The 15,678-nt window shown below is 37.1% G+C and overlaps 3 protein-coding genes across 6 annotated transcripts; 2 read left to right on the forward strand and 1 right to left on the reverse strand.

The window, feature by feature from the left end:
- The first annotated feature begins 30 nt into the window (after positions 1–30).
- On the forward strand, positions 31–2,312 carry Pabp2 (poly(A) binding protein nuclear 1). Its single transcript, XM_071782544.1, has 7 exons — positions 31–205; positions 954–1,090; positions 1,187–1,301; positions 1,416–1,483; positions 1,614–1,855; positions 2,020–2,112; positions 2,243–2,312. The coding sequence occupies exons 2-7, from the start codon at positions 956–958 to the stop codon at positions 2,274–2,276; spliced, it is 687 nt and encodes a 228-aa protein (XP_071638645.1). The 5' UTR covers positions 31–205; positions 954–955; the 3' UTR covers positions 2,277–2,312.
- Positions 2,313–5,190: 2,878 nt separating this feature from the next.
- LOC139815554 (protein zyg-11 homolog B) lies at positions 5,191–11,068 on the reverse strand. The gene is made up of 10 exons (XM_071782538.1): positions 10,564–11,068; positions 10,179–10,416; positions 9,878–10,106; positions 9,613–9,807; positions 9,113–9,510; positions 8,855–9,000; positions 8,083–8,471; positions 7,389–7,758; positions 6,952–7,291; positions 5,191–6,819 (listed from the first exon to the last, which is right to left on the reverse strand). Exons 2-10 carry the CDS (start codon positions 10,306–10,308, stop codon positions 6,674–6,676), a joined length of 2,343 nt encoding a protein of 780 aa, XP_071638639.1. The 5' UTR covers positions 10,309–10,416; positions 10,564–11,068; the 3' UTR covers positions 5,191–6,673.
- Positions 11,069–11,302: 234 nt separating this feature from the next.
- Positions 11,303–15,008, forward strand: LOC139815555 (PP2C-like domain-containing protein CG9801). 4 transcript variants are annotated; one of them, XM_071782539.1, is made up of 8 exons: positions 11,303–11,870; positions 12,531–12,568; positions 12,657–12,823; positions 12,921–13,144; positions 13,223–13,423; positions 13,744–14,047; positions 14,120–14,606; positions 14,680–15,008. In XM_071782539.1, the coding sequence occupies exons 2-8, from the start codon at positions 12,566–12,568 to the stop codon at positions 14,872–14,874; spliced, it is 1,581 nt and encodes a 526-aa protein (XP_071638640.1). In that variant the 5' UTR covers positions 11,303–11,870; positions 12,531–12,565; the 3' UTR covers positions 14,875–15,008. The 4 variants fall into 4 exon arrangements, with proteins under 4 accessions (XP_071638640.1, XP_071638642.1, XP_071638644.1 ...); XM_071782541.1 differs by having other exon boundaries at positions 11,303–11,600; XM_071782543.1 differs by having other exon boundaries at positions 12,531–12,823.
- The last annotated feature ends 670 nt before the right edge of the window (positions 15,009–15,678 follow it).

The raw sequence follows: 15,678 nt of genomic DNA on the forward strand, positions 1-15,678 counted from the left end.
TCCAGCACGGACGGTGGCGCTGAAAATTGCTCCCTCTCTCCCTCTATCCTCTATCCGAGAAGGAGGTTTGGATTCGCTCTCCTCGCACGGTGGTCGCGTCAATTTTCTCATACTGATTTTTCGTGAGAAGGAAATCGACAGGCGGTTTTGAGTCGCCTCGAAGCAATACGTGGGATATCTCGAACGTTCGCCCGCATACTCTCCTGTACGTTTCTCCCCGTCCCCCGGGTGAATACGGTAGCGTCCGTCGGCTCTTTTTCACGTAGGATATTCTCTTTCGAGAATAGGACATGCTATATCAGTGCATGCGTCGTTCTCGGGGGTTGCCGATCAAATTGATCCCCGGCTCGTTTCACATAATCGCTCCGCGTTGTGTCGCGCGTCGTTTATATCTCCGACCTGCGACTCTCGTCCCGGGTCCACGGCGCCAAGGGCACGAGCCGCCTCTCGTCGCGGTTCTCTCGAATCGTCGCGAACGAGCGAGTTAAATATGTATATTCCAACATTTTGTCGTCTTCGTTTCTCGCGATCGTCCAACTCGGCCGAGTCGTACACGTTGGTGTGTTGTATCGCAAATCTCGCACGACTTGTCTAGTTGTTAGGCTCTCGAGTCTTATAATTGCTTAATAATGCCGATGTATAATTAATTACGTGCCTGTGTAATAGAGGAAACGAGTAGCGAACGTAGATCAATGCATATCGCACATTGCTTGGAATAGAATAATAACTTTTTATATTTGTTATTTCTTGCTTTACTTCGAAATAAAGAAAATCTCGTTATGCATACGATACGTGAATAAATGTGATGGAAATTTATTTTTATAAAAATAATTTGCAACATAGCGGGAATACATTTCTGTCGTGCTGCCTCCTCGCTTGTAAACCTAAATATTAAGTACGGTGTTAATTTACAGTTTCTCTGATAACTTACGATTGTGCTATTGTATTTTCAGAGATGTCTGAATCCGATCTTTTAGCTGGCGACCACATCGATGGTCTGGATGGTCTTGAAAACGGTCAAGATGGAGACACTATTATGCAGTGCGACGGCGTGAAGCGTGACTTGGGCGAAGCAAACGTTGACGATCCTGTAACTAAATGCTATTATTGCAGTAGTATATGGCAACAACAATAAAAAATCCTTTTTACCGATGTGACATTTAATTTATGAAATATTGTGATTTAGGAATTGGAGGCGATTAAAGCACGAGTAAGGGAAATGGAGGAGGAAGCCGAGAAATTGAAACAACTCCAATCCGAGGTAGATAAGCAGATGAACATGGGCAGTCCACCTGGTATTAGTAAGTTTGCAAAATTTGTGTCTTCTATATGAGAAAGTACATTTAAGAATAAAACCGAATACTTTAGCTATATGCAGTGACAATTTTATTCTTATTACACGTCTTATATTTCAGCAAGCCCATTAAATATGTCGTTGGAAGATAAGATGGAAGTTGATAACCGGTCGATTTACGTCGGCAATGTAAGTTTGGCACAATTCATTCACGACCATTGAAATCTGCAGCAAGCATCTTTCTTTAAAAATGTACTACTATAATGTATGTTAGCGTTGCAAAGACTTAAAAACTTGATTTCTTTTGTATTATACGCAGGTTGACTATGGCGCTACAGCTGAAGAGTTGGAGCAACATTTTCACGGTTGCGGCAGTGTCAACAGAGTGACAATCTTGTGTAATAAATTCGATGGTCACCCCAAGGGCTTTGCTTATATTGAATTTGCCGAACGCGATTCTGTACAGACCGCAATGGCCATGGATGAATCTATGTTCAGAGGACGTCAAATTAAAGTAATGCCTAAAAGAACAAATAAGCCTGGTTTCTCCATGACAAATAGGTAATTCTGTTTCAGATAACATATCCTATAATTGTAACTTATAAAATAATATAAAGACTTTTATAAAAACTTAATAAAAAATAATCAATTGATATACATAACTCAAATTTATTTGGATCTTCTATAGCATCGACATTGCATTTCATTGCTTCTTGTATTTACAGGGGTCCCAGAGGTGCAAGAGGCTATCGAGGCATGGCTAAAGGAATTATTCGTGGTAATACATACTTTGGATACCGACCTACGAGGCGACCTAGGTAATTTCTGTTTGGTTTTACTACCTTCTAACGAATTCATTAACAATTTCCACAATATCTGTGTTCTTTTAAAGAGAGAATTCTGTCGTGCTTTCTATAAATTCTACTACTTCATGGTTTTCTCTTGCAGGAGTTACAGACGTGGTTACTATATGCCATATTGACCATTTTAAGGGCAACATTATTTTACAAGTATCAAGGTAAGTTGTTATTTTACGTCATGTATGTGATAATTCCTATTTATACCGCTCAAAGAAAAGTTCTCAGCGTAAAGAAATTAAATTTTTTTATTACACATATGCTTATTTTTATTGATCAATAATTAACAATTTCATGATTTTTGAGAGGTAGATACGAAGAAATAAAATATTTACAGCAACAAAGGAACATTTCTTTGAACGTTTCTAAGCTTTCTGAAGGTTTCTGAACTTTATACATTTTATTATAACTGGAGGAAGGACCAGAAGCATTTGAGAATTGGATAATTATCTGAATAAAAATAGTAATAAATTAATACAATGTTTATACATTTATATATGCGTTAAATCAGAACTTTCTAATTAGATGTTTTTGAGTGACTCTTGCTCACATTTCTCTTTTATTCAGTTATGTAACGTCGCGATAACTGTGTCTATTAGGATCTTTGGACCAATTTTTTTAAATAATTTGCTGGCCATTCCTTCATATGATTGAGATAGTAAAATTATGATTAGTAATAACACATTACTTAACTCTCAATAAATTTAACTTTTAATCACTTTTAATATAATCTGATGTATCTATATGATCGAACTCATTGTTAGTAATGCAACAAAATTAAAATTATAAAGAAATTAACAGTTGTAATCGCTTTATTCACTGAATATAATGGAATATGATATTTAGATACATTAGTATTGACACTTGGCCATAATAAATATCTATACTATTAAAAAATATTGCAATATATATCAAATTGTAAAATGACATCTTGTTCGCTTCACTTTTCTATATATTGCATTTTTCTTTATTAGTTTAGTTAAAGAAATTATCACGTTTTATTACATTTTTATTAATTTCAATTAAACGTGCATATTGTTCATATATTTAATATTTCGTAGATTGAAAGTATAGAGTATGGCCTTGTGAGATAAAACATTGAAAATTGTAAGTTTTTGTGAAAAATTGATTAACAATTCGCACAAGAAACTTACAAACGTGTATATCATCATGCATTGCATTGAAAAGCGGTTAAGATATTTAAGTAAATTCTTATGATATGTCCACAGAAAAAAAAACTGATACGAAGGGAAAAAAAAGAGAAAAACATCATGTCAAAAGAAAAAAAGATTGGACAGTTGGGCACAATTAATTATATTTGATTTAATAATTATCACATAAAACTACAAATGTAGAACAGCGATCATTCACTATTGTAGTTCAATAAATTTTTATTAAAGTTTTAGCACCAATAAATTTTATAAAATTGATTTTGTATCCGCCTTAAAACTTTTCCAAAATGTTTTGCTTTACTTTATTCATATATATATTTCAACTGTTTTATGTATCTGATACAAAATACGTTTCAATGTATGTTCAATAAAATATACATTTAATACATTTAATATTTATGTTTAATATATATATTTAATATAAATAAATTATTAAATATTTATATTCGATATATATATTTAATGTAAATAAACTTATACAAGTGTCATAATTAAATATAATCATATAATCTTACAATTACAAACGTTATATAATTAGGTGTCATTGAAATGTTTGACTTCAGGCTCAATTCAGTTTGTGCAAATTGAAATATTTGATCACCAACAGTCTAACTTATCTATATATCTATACATGTGCAAGATGTTTAAACTTCAATAATGTATTACATCATTAATTTTGTATGAAAATAATATTACATGTTTATTAAGAACAATTATATTCATAGTGAGTAGTTCAGGTAAATAATACAATATCATTTAAAAATATATATCATAAAATTTTTGTGTGTACACCTGAAAGCAGAATCTGAAAACGCACCGTACTGACTTTGACATAAAAAAGTTAATAACAAATAGTAAATTTGTATGAAAGCAAGTTTGTATTTTAATGTGGTCTGATTTTTTACATAAAATGATAGATATTATAATTGTAGGGATAATTATATGTAGAGATGTGTATGTCTTGTGTTAAGGCAGATACAACAGAATATTATAGGTAAAGATTGAACTATAGATAATAATATCCATCTGTTGTGAATATTAACATATTCATAACTGAATAATGATTGTTTAACTGAATAATAATTATTAACTATAATACACATGAATTGATATGTAATATTATCTACTTGATAAAAAATGCACCGTCAGTTTTGCACGTCAAAAAGATGATATAAAACAACGGTAAGAAGATTGAACTACAAAGTGAATGTCTAGAATAATATCATATAATTATAATTTGTAGTAAATTTTGTATGCATGATAACTGAAAGTTGCGCCAAGAAATTATTAAATATTAGAATTATCCTGTATGTGAAATGTTTGACTACACGTTGCATATTTTTCATTGCAACTTTCATTTATTCAGTACTAAGTACTAACTATACATCTTCAGTTTTATCTTAAACATATTGCTACTAATTTGTAAGACGCGTGTAAAATATGTTTCTGAAATATTGATCCATTGTGCTAAGGTGTTAGGAGGAGTGCCGACTTTCAACACATTTTTAATTGAGACACATTTCGTAATGTTACCTCCATGTCGCTAAGTATTTTGCAGGTGCAGCGCAGCATCAGCATCAATTGAGTGATAATGATACAAATTGCATGAACAATTTTTTGTTTCATTAAGGAAAAGAAAAAGAAAATAATTAAGACATATGTGTAATATAAAATGTAAAATTAATGAGTGGTAAATAAAGAATTTCTTGGCTAATATAGAATTTTAGATATTTCAGTGAGAAGAGAGAGAGAAAGAGAAAGATGCATTTTTACACATCTACTATTTATTTAAAAATCTTATAAAATCAATACTAGTATTGATGTGTAATAATGCAGTAACTAATCCGCCAAAAAAAGCATCAATATATAAAGGCTTGCATAGCATGTTTATTAACATTCAGTACCATTTAAGTTGATATTTCTTACACTTTAAAAGTGTCAACATGTAATGATATCAGAAGAATAAATTTCGTTTATATAAATTCGCAATATTTTAATAACAGATATAATCTAATATTAATATGTATTTTTCTTTTATTACAAACTCTCTGATTTTTTGTATAATCTCTGAAGGCATGTATTATGCATGATCAATTTTTAGGATGTTTTTATCAATATTTAATGAAGAATAAATTCCATGAAGAATATTTACTAACAAAATATATTGAAGATCTGAATTTAAGCGTTAAAGTATGACATTTAACAAAATAATTATTTTAACATCTTATCTTATATCCCATCACTTTGTTGAATCGTAGAAAGAGACAGAAGTTTAGCATAATTTTCTGGAAAATACAACAATGTTTAATATATAATACATAATTCAAGATCCTAGTCTACAATTTCAGATTATATATTAAATATATAAATTATATATAATATTAGATATATTAATTAGGCATAAACGTTTAAGAATGATTGTTTCTTTATACATCTTGTTTATAATAATGTCAATGTGTGAAATTAGTTATTCAATCAAACATCAATACAATCTTATTATGCACGCATTGCATAAATTGTACAAAATAATTTAATATGATCATCTTTTTTTCTCATACTACTAATAATTAAAATCCAATCTACATCCAAAGTAGGATGTTAATTACAGATATTTTAAATAGATGTTTATTTTAATTACTCGTTCTCGTTTACGATAATAATTAACTAGACTAGAATCTCAGATATAAATTATAAAGATAATCTTCATCATCAAATAAATCGTAAAAAATATAGGTATATTTTGGGACATTACAAACATTATTATATTGAATAATTATACTATTTTCTGCAATAATTAATGTAACTTTGAAGTTATAAAAAAACAAATATCAATGACAGTAGGTGATATAATTAGATGAACGATTAAAAAATGATAAATTTTCCTTTTCTCCTCTATTTCAAAATAAAAAATTACATTATCTTTAAAGTTATATCTCGACATACTATTATGCATTATGTAGTTTATTTTTTTTTTAAGTTATAAATCTGCTTTACTTATTAGTTCATTCCATACAACTATTGCTTATATAATTGAATAATTTTCAAAATTAATTCTACATATAACAATATGCTCTATAATATACAAAGATATATCTATTTCTCAATTCAGATCTTCAATTCAGCCACCCAATATCAACCTAATTAAAGTATCAACTCGATTAAAATATTTTGGACTTATGGTTTGTGTGTCGTGTTTTGTTGATTGCAGTCTATCTCTTTGTGATGTAATTATTCATGGCCATATGATTTTTATATTCATTTGGTCTAGAGAACAGGATATAGGATTGCACTAAGATAAACATTGACTAGTATACCATGGGGTATTTAATTTGCAAAAGCAACAGCTATCGTTAAGAATTTAATTCAAGCGTTTCCAGAATTGACTGACATAAACTTTGCAAATTCGGTTGCGTCGTATATTCTGTATGCGTTTTTTCCAATTGCTTTAAAGTTTCTACTCCTCCTTCTCTGATCAACATCACACAATAACGTTTTGCTGAAAATAAACATACGATTATTATGTTGTGTGTATAGAAATTCGTAAATTTTTACACTTTATTGTACTATCAGAATAGATTATTACAGTCTAACATAATTTGTCACATAAAACATTCTGTTTTAAACTTACGGTTCTTTGTGCAAACATGATGAATCGCCCATACTGCCCAGAGTTGAACAGGATACGCATCTGTACAACGTAACAGTGGAAAAAATGGTTGGAAGCTACGATAGGCAACCATCTCTCCCTGTGGTGTTTGCCAGTGAGTTACAGCGTGGACCAGTTGATCTAATAACTGCTCCCTGCTCGGTTGTGATGGCATACTACACCAAGATCCAGGACCATCGCTAAGTAAATGCGCAGCGATACCAGCTGCGAAATAAGACACATCAATGTGCTCGGAATCGAGCAGCATAGAAAGCATCTTTATAAACCGAGGTTGCATAAGCCGTGGTCTCAAATGATCGACCTGAAATTTTCGATACAAAAAATTAAATTACATATTAATATAACGTTTTATTAAACATACAATACGTCACATTTATATTAAAGACTCCGGTACGAACCTCTGCTATATTGTTTAACAAACCAAGAACTTTGGTTTCCACACTAGATTCTCCTTGGAAGCTGTCCAGTACTTCAAGAAATAACTCCATTCCACCTTCGTCAAGAAAAACCTTGCATGTAGCCGCACTCTCATCCGTTAAATTCCATAGTGCGCTTAATGTAAATTTCATTGTAATATCTACTAATTTGGACTCGACCTTAGATCTAACCATTGCAAGCAGTTTCAACATATATTGTGGTTGTGCGCCAAGCATAGAGGTTTCCAATGTCGATATCTTTGCTGCTAATATTGAGCAAATGGCCACAGACATACGATTCATGGATGCATCATCAAATGTCGATAAGCAATTCATAACTAATCTTGCGCACCTGTTAAATAAAAAACACTTTTTTTTTAGATTTATCTATATATCACGAATATATTCGTATATGCTGAAAATTTCAATACCTCTATTCATAGATAATATTATTACGTTTCATTTTATATGCATAAGAAAAATTAAACCTAAAGAAATAACGTTTTTATTTATTTATGTTAATATATTGTGATTTACTCAAATACACCACTTGTTTAATATTGATGACATTACGGCAAATAATGTGCAAAATATTGATAAGAGTTTAAAACTAAAGATATTGAAATCTCAGCATACCGCACTTCTAAATATTAGATTCGTAAATTGATATAACTACCTATATTTGTCAAATGCAACATCCTGTAGGATTCTATCGCTACACAAGGTCAACAGCGTGTTCTTTTGAAGTTGATGATTAGTTGGATATGATTCCATCGCTAGTAATGTTAATTCGACTATTTGTTTAAGTATCGACGGATGAATCATGAGGGCCAATTCACCCTTTGTGAGATTATAGATACACGCAGTAGCCGCCATTTGTACACGAAACTCCTGTGGATGCTCTCTCATTCCAGGTAAGACTAATTTTATCACATCGACCCGTGGTTCGAGGAAGTTTGGTGTCAAACGGAACAAGTTAAATAGACATTTTTGAAGATATATTGGTCTGTATGTATATCTCCTAAGGGCTTCCAAAATTTGAGACTCTGTTGCTGTACCACTGATCTGAAGCAAAAGGCAAATGTATATTTATTTCACATGAATTTCATCTGTAAACACGTTTATTCTTTTCCTTTTTCTTATCAATAAAATGTTAGTGATTATTTTGCTATTATTATTATGCTATTTAATTTATACATATATTTCTTTACACTTTTCTTAATTTTTATCTCTATAGTACAGAATAAATAACAAAATTTCTAACAAGGAAAGTAAAGTGACGATTGAAAATGTTAAATTTAGAATGTAAAATGTAATGCAACGTATAACGATACAATATTATAAATAAAATATATAACAAAAATATAAATTCCAATTTTTTTAGATATTAAAATAATACAGAGACATAATATATGCTTGCACAGTCAGTATGTATTGTGTCAACTTACAATAAATTCAGGTCTGTAATCCTCATGTGTAGAATCTATAAAACTTTCATCGTAACAAGCATCGGAATGCACCAATCCCAGAAACCTCAAGTGTACATGTGACGCAATAAATTTTTTTAAATCCTTCGGATTTATATCATCTTTGCCTATGTAAACAAACGTTACACTTAATGAAATATCAATATAATTAACTAATAATTTCATGAAGTGCAACACGCAATGTGAGATTGCATATAAATATCACGTTGCACCGCTCACCTGATAAGTCTAGGGTTGTTAAGTAAGGCATACAATTCAGAGTTCTTAAAAAATCTGTTATTTTTGGCTTGGCAGGTGCGAAAACTTCAAAACCATGCGGATCTTTTTCATCGGAAATATCTAAGTGCCTTAATTCGTTTAGTTCCAGCAACACCGGTATTAAATTTCCGCATCCACTTATCTTTAAATTATACATATTTAATGTCTTTAAACGACCTTTACATTTTTTCAACGGCGTTATATCGTCGACTCTTGTACAAGATATATCTAAGCTCTCTAAAAGGGGAAGATCTTCGACTACTATGTCCAAGCCGTGTTTATTAAATTCTGTTCCTGAGACATTCAAGGTATGAAGTGCCTTTAATTTGTTTAACGTTGCGATATCTACCATGCGTTGTCTACAACAAAAAAAATATATAGATATAAAATTATGGATTATCATAGAGAGCTTCCATAATTCGATTTGAGAATATTACAAATACGTGAAATGTTGTAACAACCTTGAAAAATCCATAAAGCTTCCTTTAGCTACACTTAGCGACCTAAGATTTTGTATACTCCAATCGCCTAAACAGCTAATTAATTCATTAACAGTGATCTTCAGACCGTTTACTATTAAATCTATAACTTTATGTTGCTTAAGAACGCTTAAGCCTTTAGCCGACAATGTCGACGCATCCTTCAATCGTACGTGCCTGGAAGAAGATTTTAACTGTCGTTAATAAAATTTTTCTTCTCTCTAAACGCACCCAAAAGTCTCGTCACCTTAATCTAGTGGTCTTCGAGTCGAAAAGCGTGATCGTTAAATCGGATAACGTTTTCTTCTCACATAGGTTCGATAATAATTGCTCCGACACTTCGGCGGGCAAAAAGGCGTCCGGATGTCTAAAGGTGAGCCAAGTCGCCGAGTTGGGAGCATCGTTAGACGATGTTCTACCTGTTGCAGTATCAACTTCTGCGCTATTACCGTTCGCCGTACCGTTATCTTGTCGATCTAAAACTTATATGCAGCTTTATGTCTGCGAGAGTCAAGTTGCGCCGACCAACTAAGTTTTACGCCACTTACCGGATACGGGACTACTACTCAGAGTATTGGGAGAGTTTGTGTCGCTAGGGTGAACCTTGCACAGGGCGAGAACGTTACCGCAGATGAAGTCGATGCAAACCTCCTGGAGACTTCTCGGAGACTCGAACATCTTACGCTTCTGCTGTCATCCGTGCGATAATCTCTGGCCCTTATTTTTCCTATGTTCTATCGGCTTCCTAGAGAGCACCGGTCCGTGCGCGCATTCACAGTCCCATACCTTGAAAGTGCAACATCGGAGAAAACGCACATGAGCACTTTGATATCAAACAAATGTTTATAAATTACATCCGCGCACCAGATCGCACGCTGTGGAATACAAGATATAAAAATTTTCTTTTACGAGGGGGGAGGGGGGTGCACATACATGAAAATAACGTCACGTGAAGCTCGTTCACGTTGGAGTCAACCGGGCACCGTGGATCGCTTCCTTCCTCGAGCGATCGAGAGCCAAAGGTCAGCGGGGGGGAGGGGGGGAGCGGGCGAGCGTAATCTCGCCAGCTCGGACAACAGGATTTCAGGCGGCGATTATTGACGATTACGTAATGATGCAATTCCGCACGCGGAAGCGGAGAGAAACGCTCTCCCGCACCGTGCACTGGCCCCGACGGCACGCGCCTCGAGGTCGAGGGGGGTCGAGCGCGACGTCGCGCGACGTCCGCGCGACCGCGTCGCGGAGCAGGAGCTCGCGGGGAAGAGTTCGACGTCGGGTCAGAGGGACGACGCGTACGCGGAGCGATCCTCGCTAGAGCCACGGCCGCGAGGACTCGCGGACTCTCATCTGTGCTGCGGACGCCATGTTGACTCGCCAAATGTCAAAACAGACCAAAAAAAGAGCGCAGCCGTGTCGTCGACGTCGCCGTCGTCATCGTCACTGTCATCGCGCGGCGCGAATCGCAATTCGCGCGACGCGGCGGGCGGCGGGGTGGGACGAATGCGTCTCCCTCTCGCGAGACCGCCCAGCTGATTTCGGTTTTCGGGCCGCCGCCGCGCGAGAATCGGAGCTAATCGTCGATTCTCGGGGAACGGGATTGAACGGGATCGCCCCCCTCCCAGTCCCGCGCGCGTATTTGTTTTGTATCTACGACGGCTACGACGTACTACACCTCGGCGAGATAACGCGAGCGTCCCGTCGTCTCGGCGCCGCTTTATCGTCCGTGTCAATCGCGGCCGCGCGAGCGACGTGCCGATTTCCATTTCCATGTACGGGGGAACGGGCGAGGCGGGGGGCCCCGTAGCGGGAGTGGGCGACTCACGGGAGGCCCGCCGGCGCCGACCGCTCGCCCGTGGTCGGTCAGTCGGCTATTGACACATCGTCCTCCCAATATGGCGGTGAGGTGGAGAACGACGGTGTCGCGCGGCGCGCGTCGCGATCCCGTTTCCGCGCAGTGAGAATTTTCCCAGGTGATTGTCCCATTGTCTCATTATCCGCGCGTGTGACACGGCCGTGGTCGCCCCGTGGGGCCCTCCCCCACTGCGTGTCTCTGTCTCTCTCTTTCTCTCCTTGGACCCCATCCCCGGGTCCGGCCGACATCCGTCATCCGTCCCGCACTGGCGTGTGTGCGCGTTTAGGAAAACAGTGACACTTGACACGTCGAGCTGTCAATGAGACGACCGCGGCGTCGGGGTGATGAAATCTCTGAACGGAGAAAAGAATCCGTCGACTCGACGACTGTGAGCTTCGTTGCGCATTGTTCGAGGGATAACGTGCCCAGGATAATTGGAACTTTGATTCGAGCCTGAAACGCGTGGATGTACATACGTGGGATAGATCGTGACAATTCTCCCTTCTAATTTATTCAACAAAGTTCTATAGATTCCACGGAATATGAATGTACAATTGATTTGTTGTATGCACATCCGTGTCTCGGGCTCGTGGTTGGTTTCAAATTGAAGTTATAGTCGGCGAACAAATTAACCAAGTTGATTTTGTTCGTTTACTCCGTTTAACCCTCCAGTAGACGTGTGAAAATTTAAAACGTAAAAGGACACATGGGGTGCAAATTACATCCCATTATTTGTGCTATAAATATTAAAACAATCGGTATTTTTTATTTTCTGTTTAATATTAACAGGTTGAAACTTTAATTTTAATGTTTTTTCGATATTAATCGGTTCTCTATTGAAATAAGTCGATAATTTTTTACAAGCTGTTGTAGAATGTAAACGACACCCCATGCATCCATCAGAGAGTTAAGGAAGATATAATTTACCTCTCCTTTAAATTTTGTATTAGTGTAGATTGGAGAGAGTAAGCAAAAGACAGAATAGATTAGAAATAAATTTATCGGTTGATAAATTTCATAATGCGCACTTATATATGGATCTTTTCAGGTTTAATTTGCGACCTATCGCCGGTAGCTATAATCATGGTATGAGCCTTACATCAGATGAAGTAATGTTAGACAATAATTAACATTCTTAATCGCTGTACCTTTGCTTGGACTCCTCCTCGAAAAGATGCCAAGCTTACGGAAGAAAGTTGCCGGCTTCATGCGCCAACTGTCTATCAGCAACTTAGCTGGGGCTGTGGAAAGTATAGGCCTTGGAGAACAGTCGCTGCGGAGCCCGCAGTCATTGACTCAGGATTTCCCTGGCGGTTGTTTCATCACGCGCTACCTCAATGGGTAAGAACATCAGGATCACGCTCCCACATCCCGACTTACTCTCACACCCTTCTATTTATCCGTGTTGCTCTAATACATGTATTTTTAACGTCCTTAGACTGGAAACGAAACAAGAAGGACCGTCAATTTTACACGGCCGGAATCCGGAAGAATTGCCGAGCAGGCAGATCGACGTTCAAGAAAACGAGGAAGTATTTGCGGCCTACACCGGTCCCGACAGCGGTCTCACCGCGGTCAATCTTCAACAGAAACATTTAAGTATTAGCGATACCGATATCGATTACATCGATATGCTGGATCAGAATGAGCAATATAGAAGCGGTGAGTTTAGAATTAAGATAAAATTGATGAGACAGATTCTTGCGTTGTTGGACAAAATAAAAATGTGACGCTTCTCAGGCTCGACGACGTCGAACGTCACGATTGCTGGAGTTGCCGATTGGTTTAATCCTCATGAAAATGCATTTGGAATTGCGACTACGCTATATGAGAAAAATCCTACAAACGACACCAACAATGGAGAGCCGATAGCTGATTGTTTTGGCATTGTGGCAAGACCAAACTCTGCCATACTGGCTCTTGCGGATGGTGTTAATTGGGGTAAAAGCACAGTAAATCTGAGAGAAAAATAAGCTGTCATAAAAAGCGAAAATAGAAGTTGGGGCGAGTGCAAATTAATAGTTTTGTTTGACAAATGTATTCATAACTTTAGAATAACTTTAGAATATATTCATGGAATGAATATCTTCGAGTTACAAGTATTAGAAACTTATTTCATAAGTTTCTGATAAAAAAATTTGATTTATTCTTTTTCTTTATATTTATTGCTTCATTAAAACTAGTTGGACTCGGTTTCTCTGCCACTGGCCCTGTTCTACTTTAATTTAGCGTTGCGAGTTGTATAATTTGTGATTTTTTAGGTGCGAAAGCGAGTATAGCGGCCAGATCTGCGGTTCATGGTAGCATAGAGTATTTGAATCGAGCTTTGTTCTGCCCGTCTATAAATGGTGAAATGACAACGACCAAAGACGTGTTTATAGCGTTACTTCGATCATTCCACGCGGCACATTCGTTGATTCTTCAGGAGCAAGGGATGCTCACTACCTTAACGGTGTGCACAATCCTTCCACTGCCAAGTTCAAATACGGATACAAATATATGCCAGAGAAAATACATTGCCTGTACCTGCAACGTTGGTGATAGTTTAGCTTACGTATATTCAGGGTACGTATTTCTTGTTACGCACAATGAACTAGGTCCGTTTGATAATCCGTCCTTGTGTTAAAACGAAAACAGGAAAACCGGGGTGAGAGAGATAACGCGAGGATCTCACGATATTCATTGCATGCGAGACATGCGAGATGCCTTAGGAGCCCTAGGTCCGGTGGACGGCTCTAATCCCGAATTGAATAACCTAACGCTGGCTATAACGGAGGTCGAGAGAGGTGACATAGTGTTTCTCACCAGTGACGGAATTTCCGATAATTTCGACCCTGTGGTGGGAAAATTTGCGATCCTACCGAGTCACAGTAGCGGCGCGGACGCCACGCTAAAGAGTCACGACGCGAGATCAAAAACACGCCGGAGATCCACGGAGAATCTGCGGCACACCGAATCGAGTAACAGCAACGTGAACAGCAACAATCTCCCGGTAGTCGAGGCCTATCAGCGGCACGAGCTCACCCTGCTCAGAATGGAGGATCTGCTGAGACGCGGGGTTTCTGGAGAAGGGCCGCCGTGCAACAGTGCCAAGCATCTGTGCGAACTTCTCCTGGACTTTGCAGTAAGCAAAGAAGCAAATACACCTTTTAATATTTTTCAAACGATATCTTTACAAATGCCCCCTTTGCCCGCAGGTACGTATAACCGCGGCGAAGAGGCGGATACTCGAAGACACGGAATTGTATTACGCCCAGCACAAAGACGGTCACCTCGTACAGCTCTCGAAGCAGGAGCAGAGATCTCGAAGGAAGAAGACGCTGGAGAAAATAACTATGATACCTGGCAAGCTAGATCACGCAACGGTCGTGGCATACGTAGTCGGATCCTAAATTTCTTCAAAGTGTAATTAACGATAGAGAGATTATAGTTTTTATTCGTATAAAAATTGATAGATTAAACTTTCTATATTGTAACATTCTTACCTTAGCGTTAAATAAAAGGCGAATATATCTTTTACAAGTCAGTGACGAGTCAAGTTTATCTCTAGATATCGGTAAATATAATTAGGGGTGAGAGACGGAAACCTCTGACATTGTTCTTGTATATCTGAAGTCCATGGCGCGCGATGACTCGATGCGAGCTAGCGATCATTAGAAATTAGCAGTCTAGCACCCAGCGTTTTTAATTAACGAAACGACACTTTTTTTTTCCCCCCTTTCTTTCTTTTCCGCCAGATATTGACCGCGTACAGTAAAAGCAGCGAGCTCTCAGTGATTCCTTAACATAATTGGTTCTTGCCGTTAATTGTTCTCTAGACCTAAATGTAAAAACCAATCGTAATAGATAATTATTGAGCGTACATTGAGTTGTTTTTTTTGCTAAATGCAGCCATTGGGTGCTCACTGAGCGACTTGTCCATTTCTACCAATGCAGATTCTAATTTTAAACTCGGTTTGTAAGTAGCTAATGCGTTCAGCAGAGACAACTTGTAAAATTCGTGAATACTGCCAGAATTTTTGAAAATTGCACCAATTAAAGATTAATAAATTTGACAACAATTGCAAAGCAGTTTCCTCTGCTGAACGCAGCTCAATAGAATTTGAATGGTCGCGTTCAGCAGACCAAGCCGCTGAGTCGCAGTCGAATGTGCGCGGCTCTTACTTTTAGAACCGACCAATCAGCGCAGAGCGTTG

Source organism: Temnothorax longispinosus, chromosome 7 (assembly GCF_030848805.1).
Source record: "Temnothorax longispinosus isolate EJ_2023e chromosome 7, Tlon_JGU_v1, whole genome shotgun sequence".
Taxonomy (NCBI): domain Eukaryota; kingdom Metazoa; phylum Arthropoda; class Insecta; order Hymenoptera; family Formicidae; genus Temnothorax; species Temnothorax longispinosus.

What these genes read in the sequence shown, in the direction of transcription:
- LOC139815555 (XM_071782539.1), top strand. An exon ending in ATCACGCGCTACCTCAATGG is followed by an intron (nt 12,824 to 12,920) that starts GTAAGAACATCA and finishes TAACGTCCTTAG; the next exon opens with ACTGGAAACGAAACAAGAAG. An exon ending in TGCGGATGGTGTTAATTGGG is followed by an intron (nt 13,424 to 13,743) that starts GTAAAAGCACAG and finishes GTGATTTTTTAG; the next exon opens with GTGCGAAAGCGAGTATAGCG.
- Pabp2 (XM_071782544.1), top strand. Translation starts at nt 956, where the DNA reads ATGTCTGAATCCGATCTTTTAGCTGGCGACCACATCGATGGTCTGGAT. An exon ending in GGTTTCTCCATGACAAATAG is followed by an intron (nt 1,856 to 2,019) that starts GTAATTCTGTTT and finishes TTGTATTTACAG; the next exon opens with GGGTCCCAGAGGTGCAAGAG. An exon ending in CGACCTACGAGGCGACCTAG is followed by an intron (nt 2,113 to 2,242) that starts GTAATTTCTGTT and finishes TTTCTCTTGCAG; the next exon opens with GAGTTACAGACGTGGTTACT.
- LOC139815554 (XM_071782538.1), bottom strand. Translation starts at nt 10,308, where the DNA reads ATGTTCGAGTCTCCGAGAAGTCTCCAGGAGGTTTGCATCGACTTCATC. An exon ending in TGTTAAACAATATAGCAGAG is followed by an intron (nt 7,292 to 7,388) that starts GTTCGTACCGGA and finishes CGAAAATTTCAG; the next exon opens with GTCGATCATTTGAGACCACG. An exon ending in TCATGTTTGCACAAAGAACC is followed by an intron (nt 6,820 to 6,951) that starts GTAAGTTTAAAA and finishes GTTTATTTTCAG; the next exon opens with CAAAACGTTATTGTGTGATG.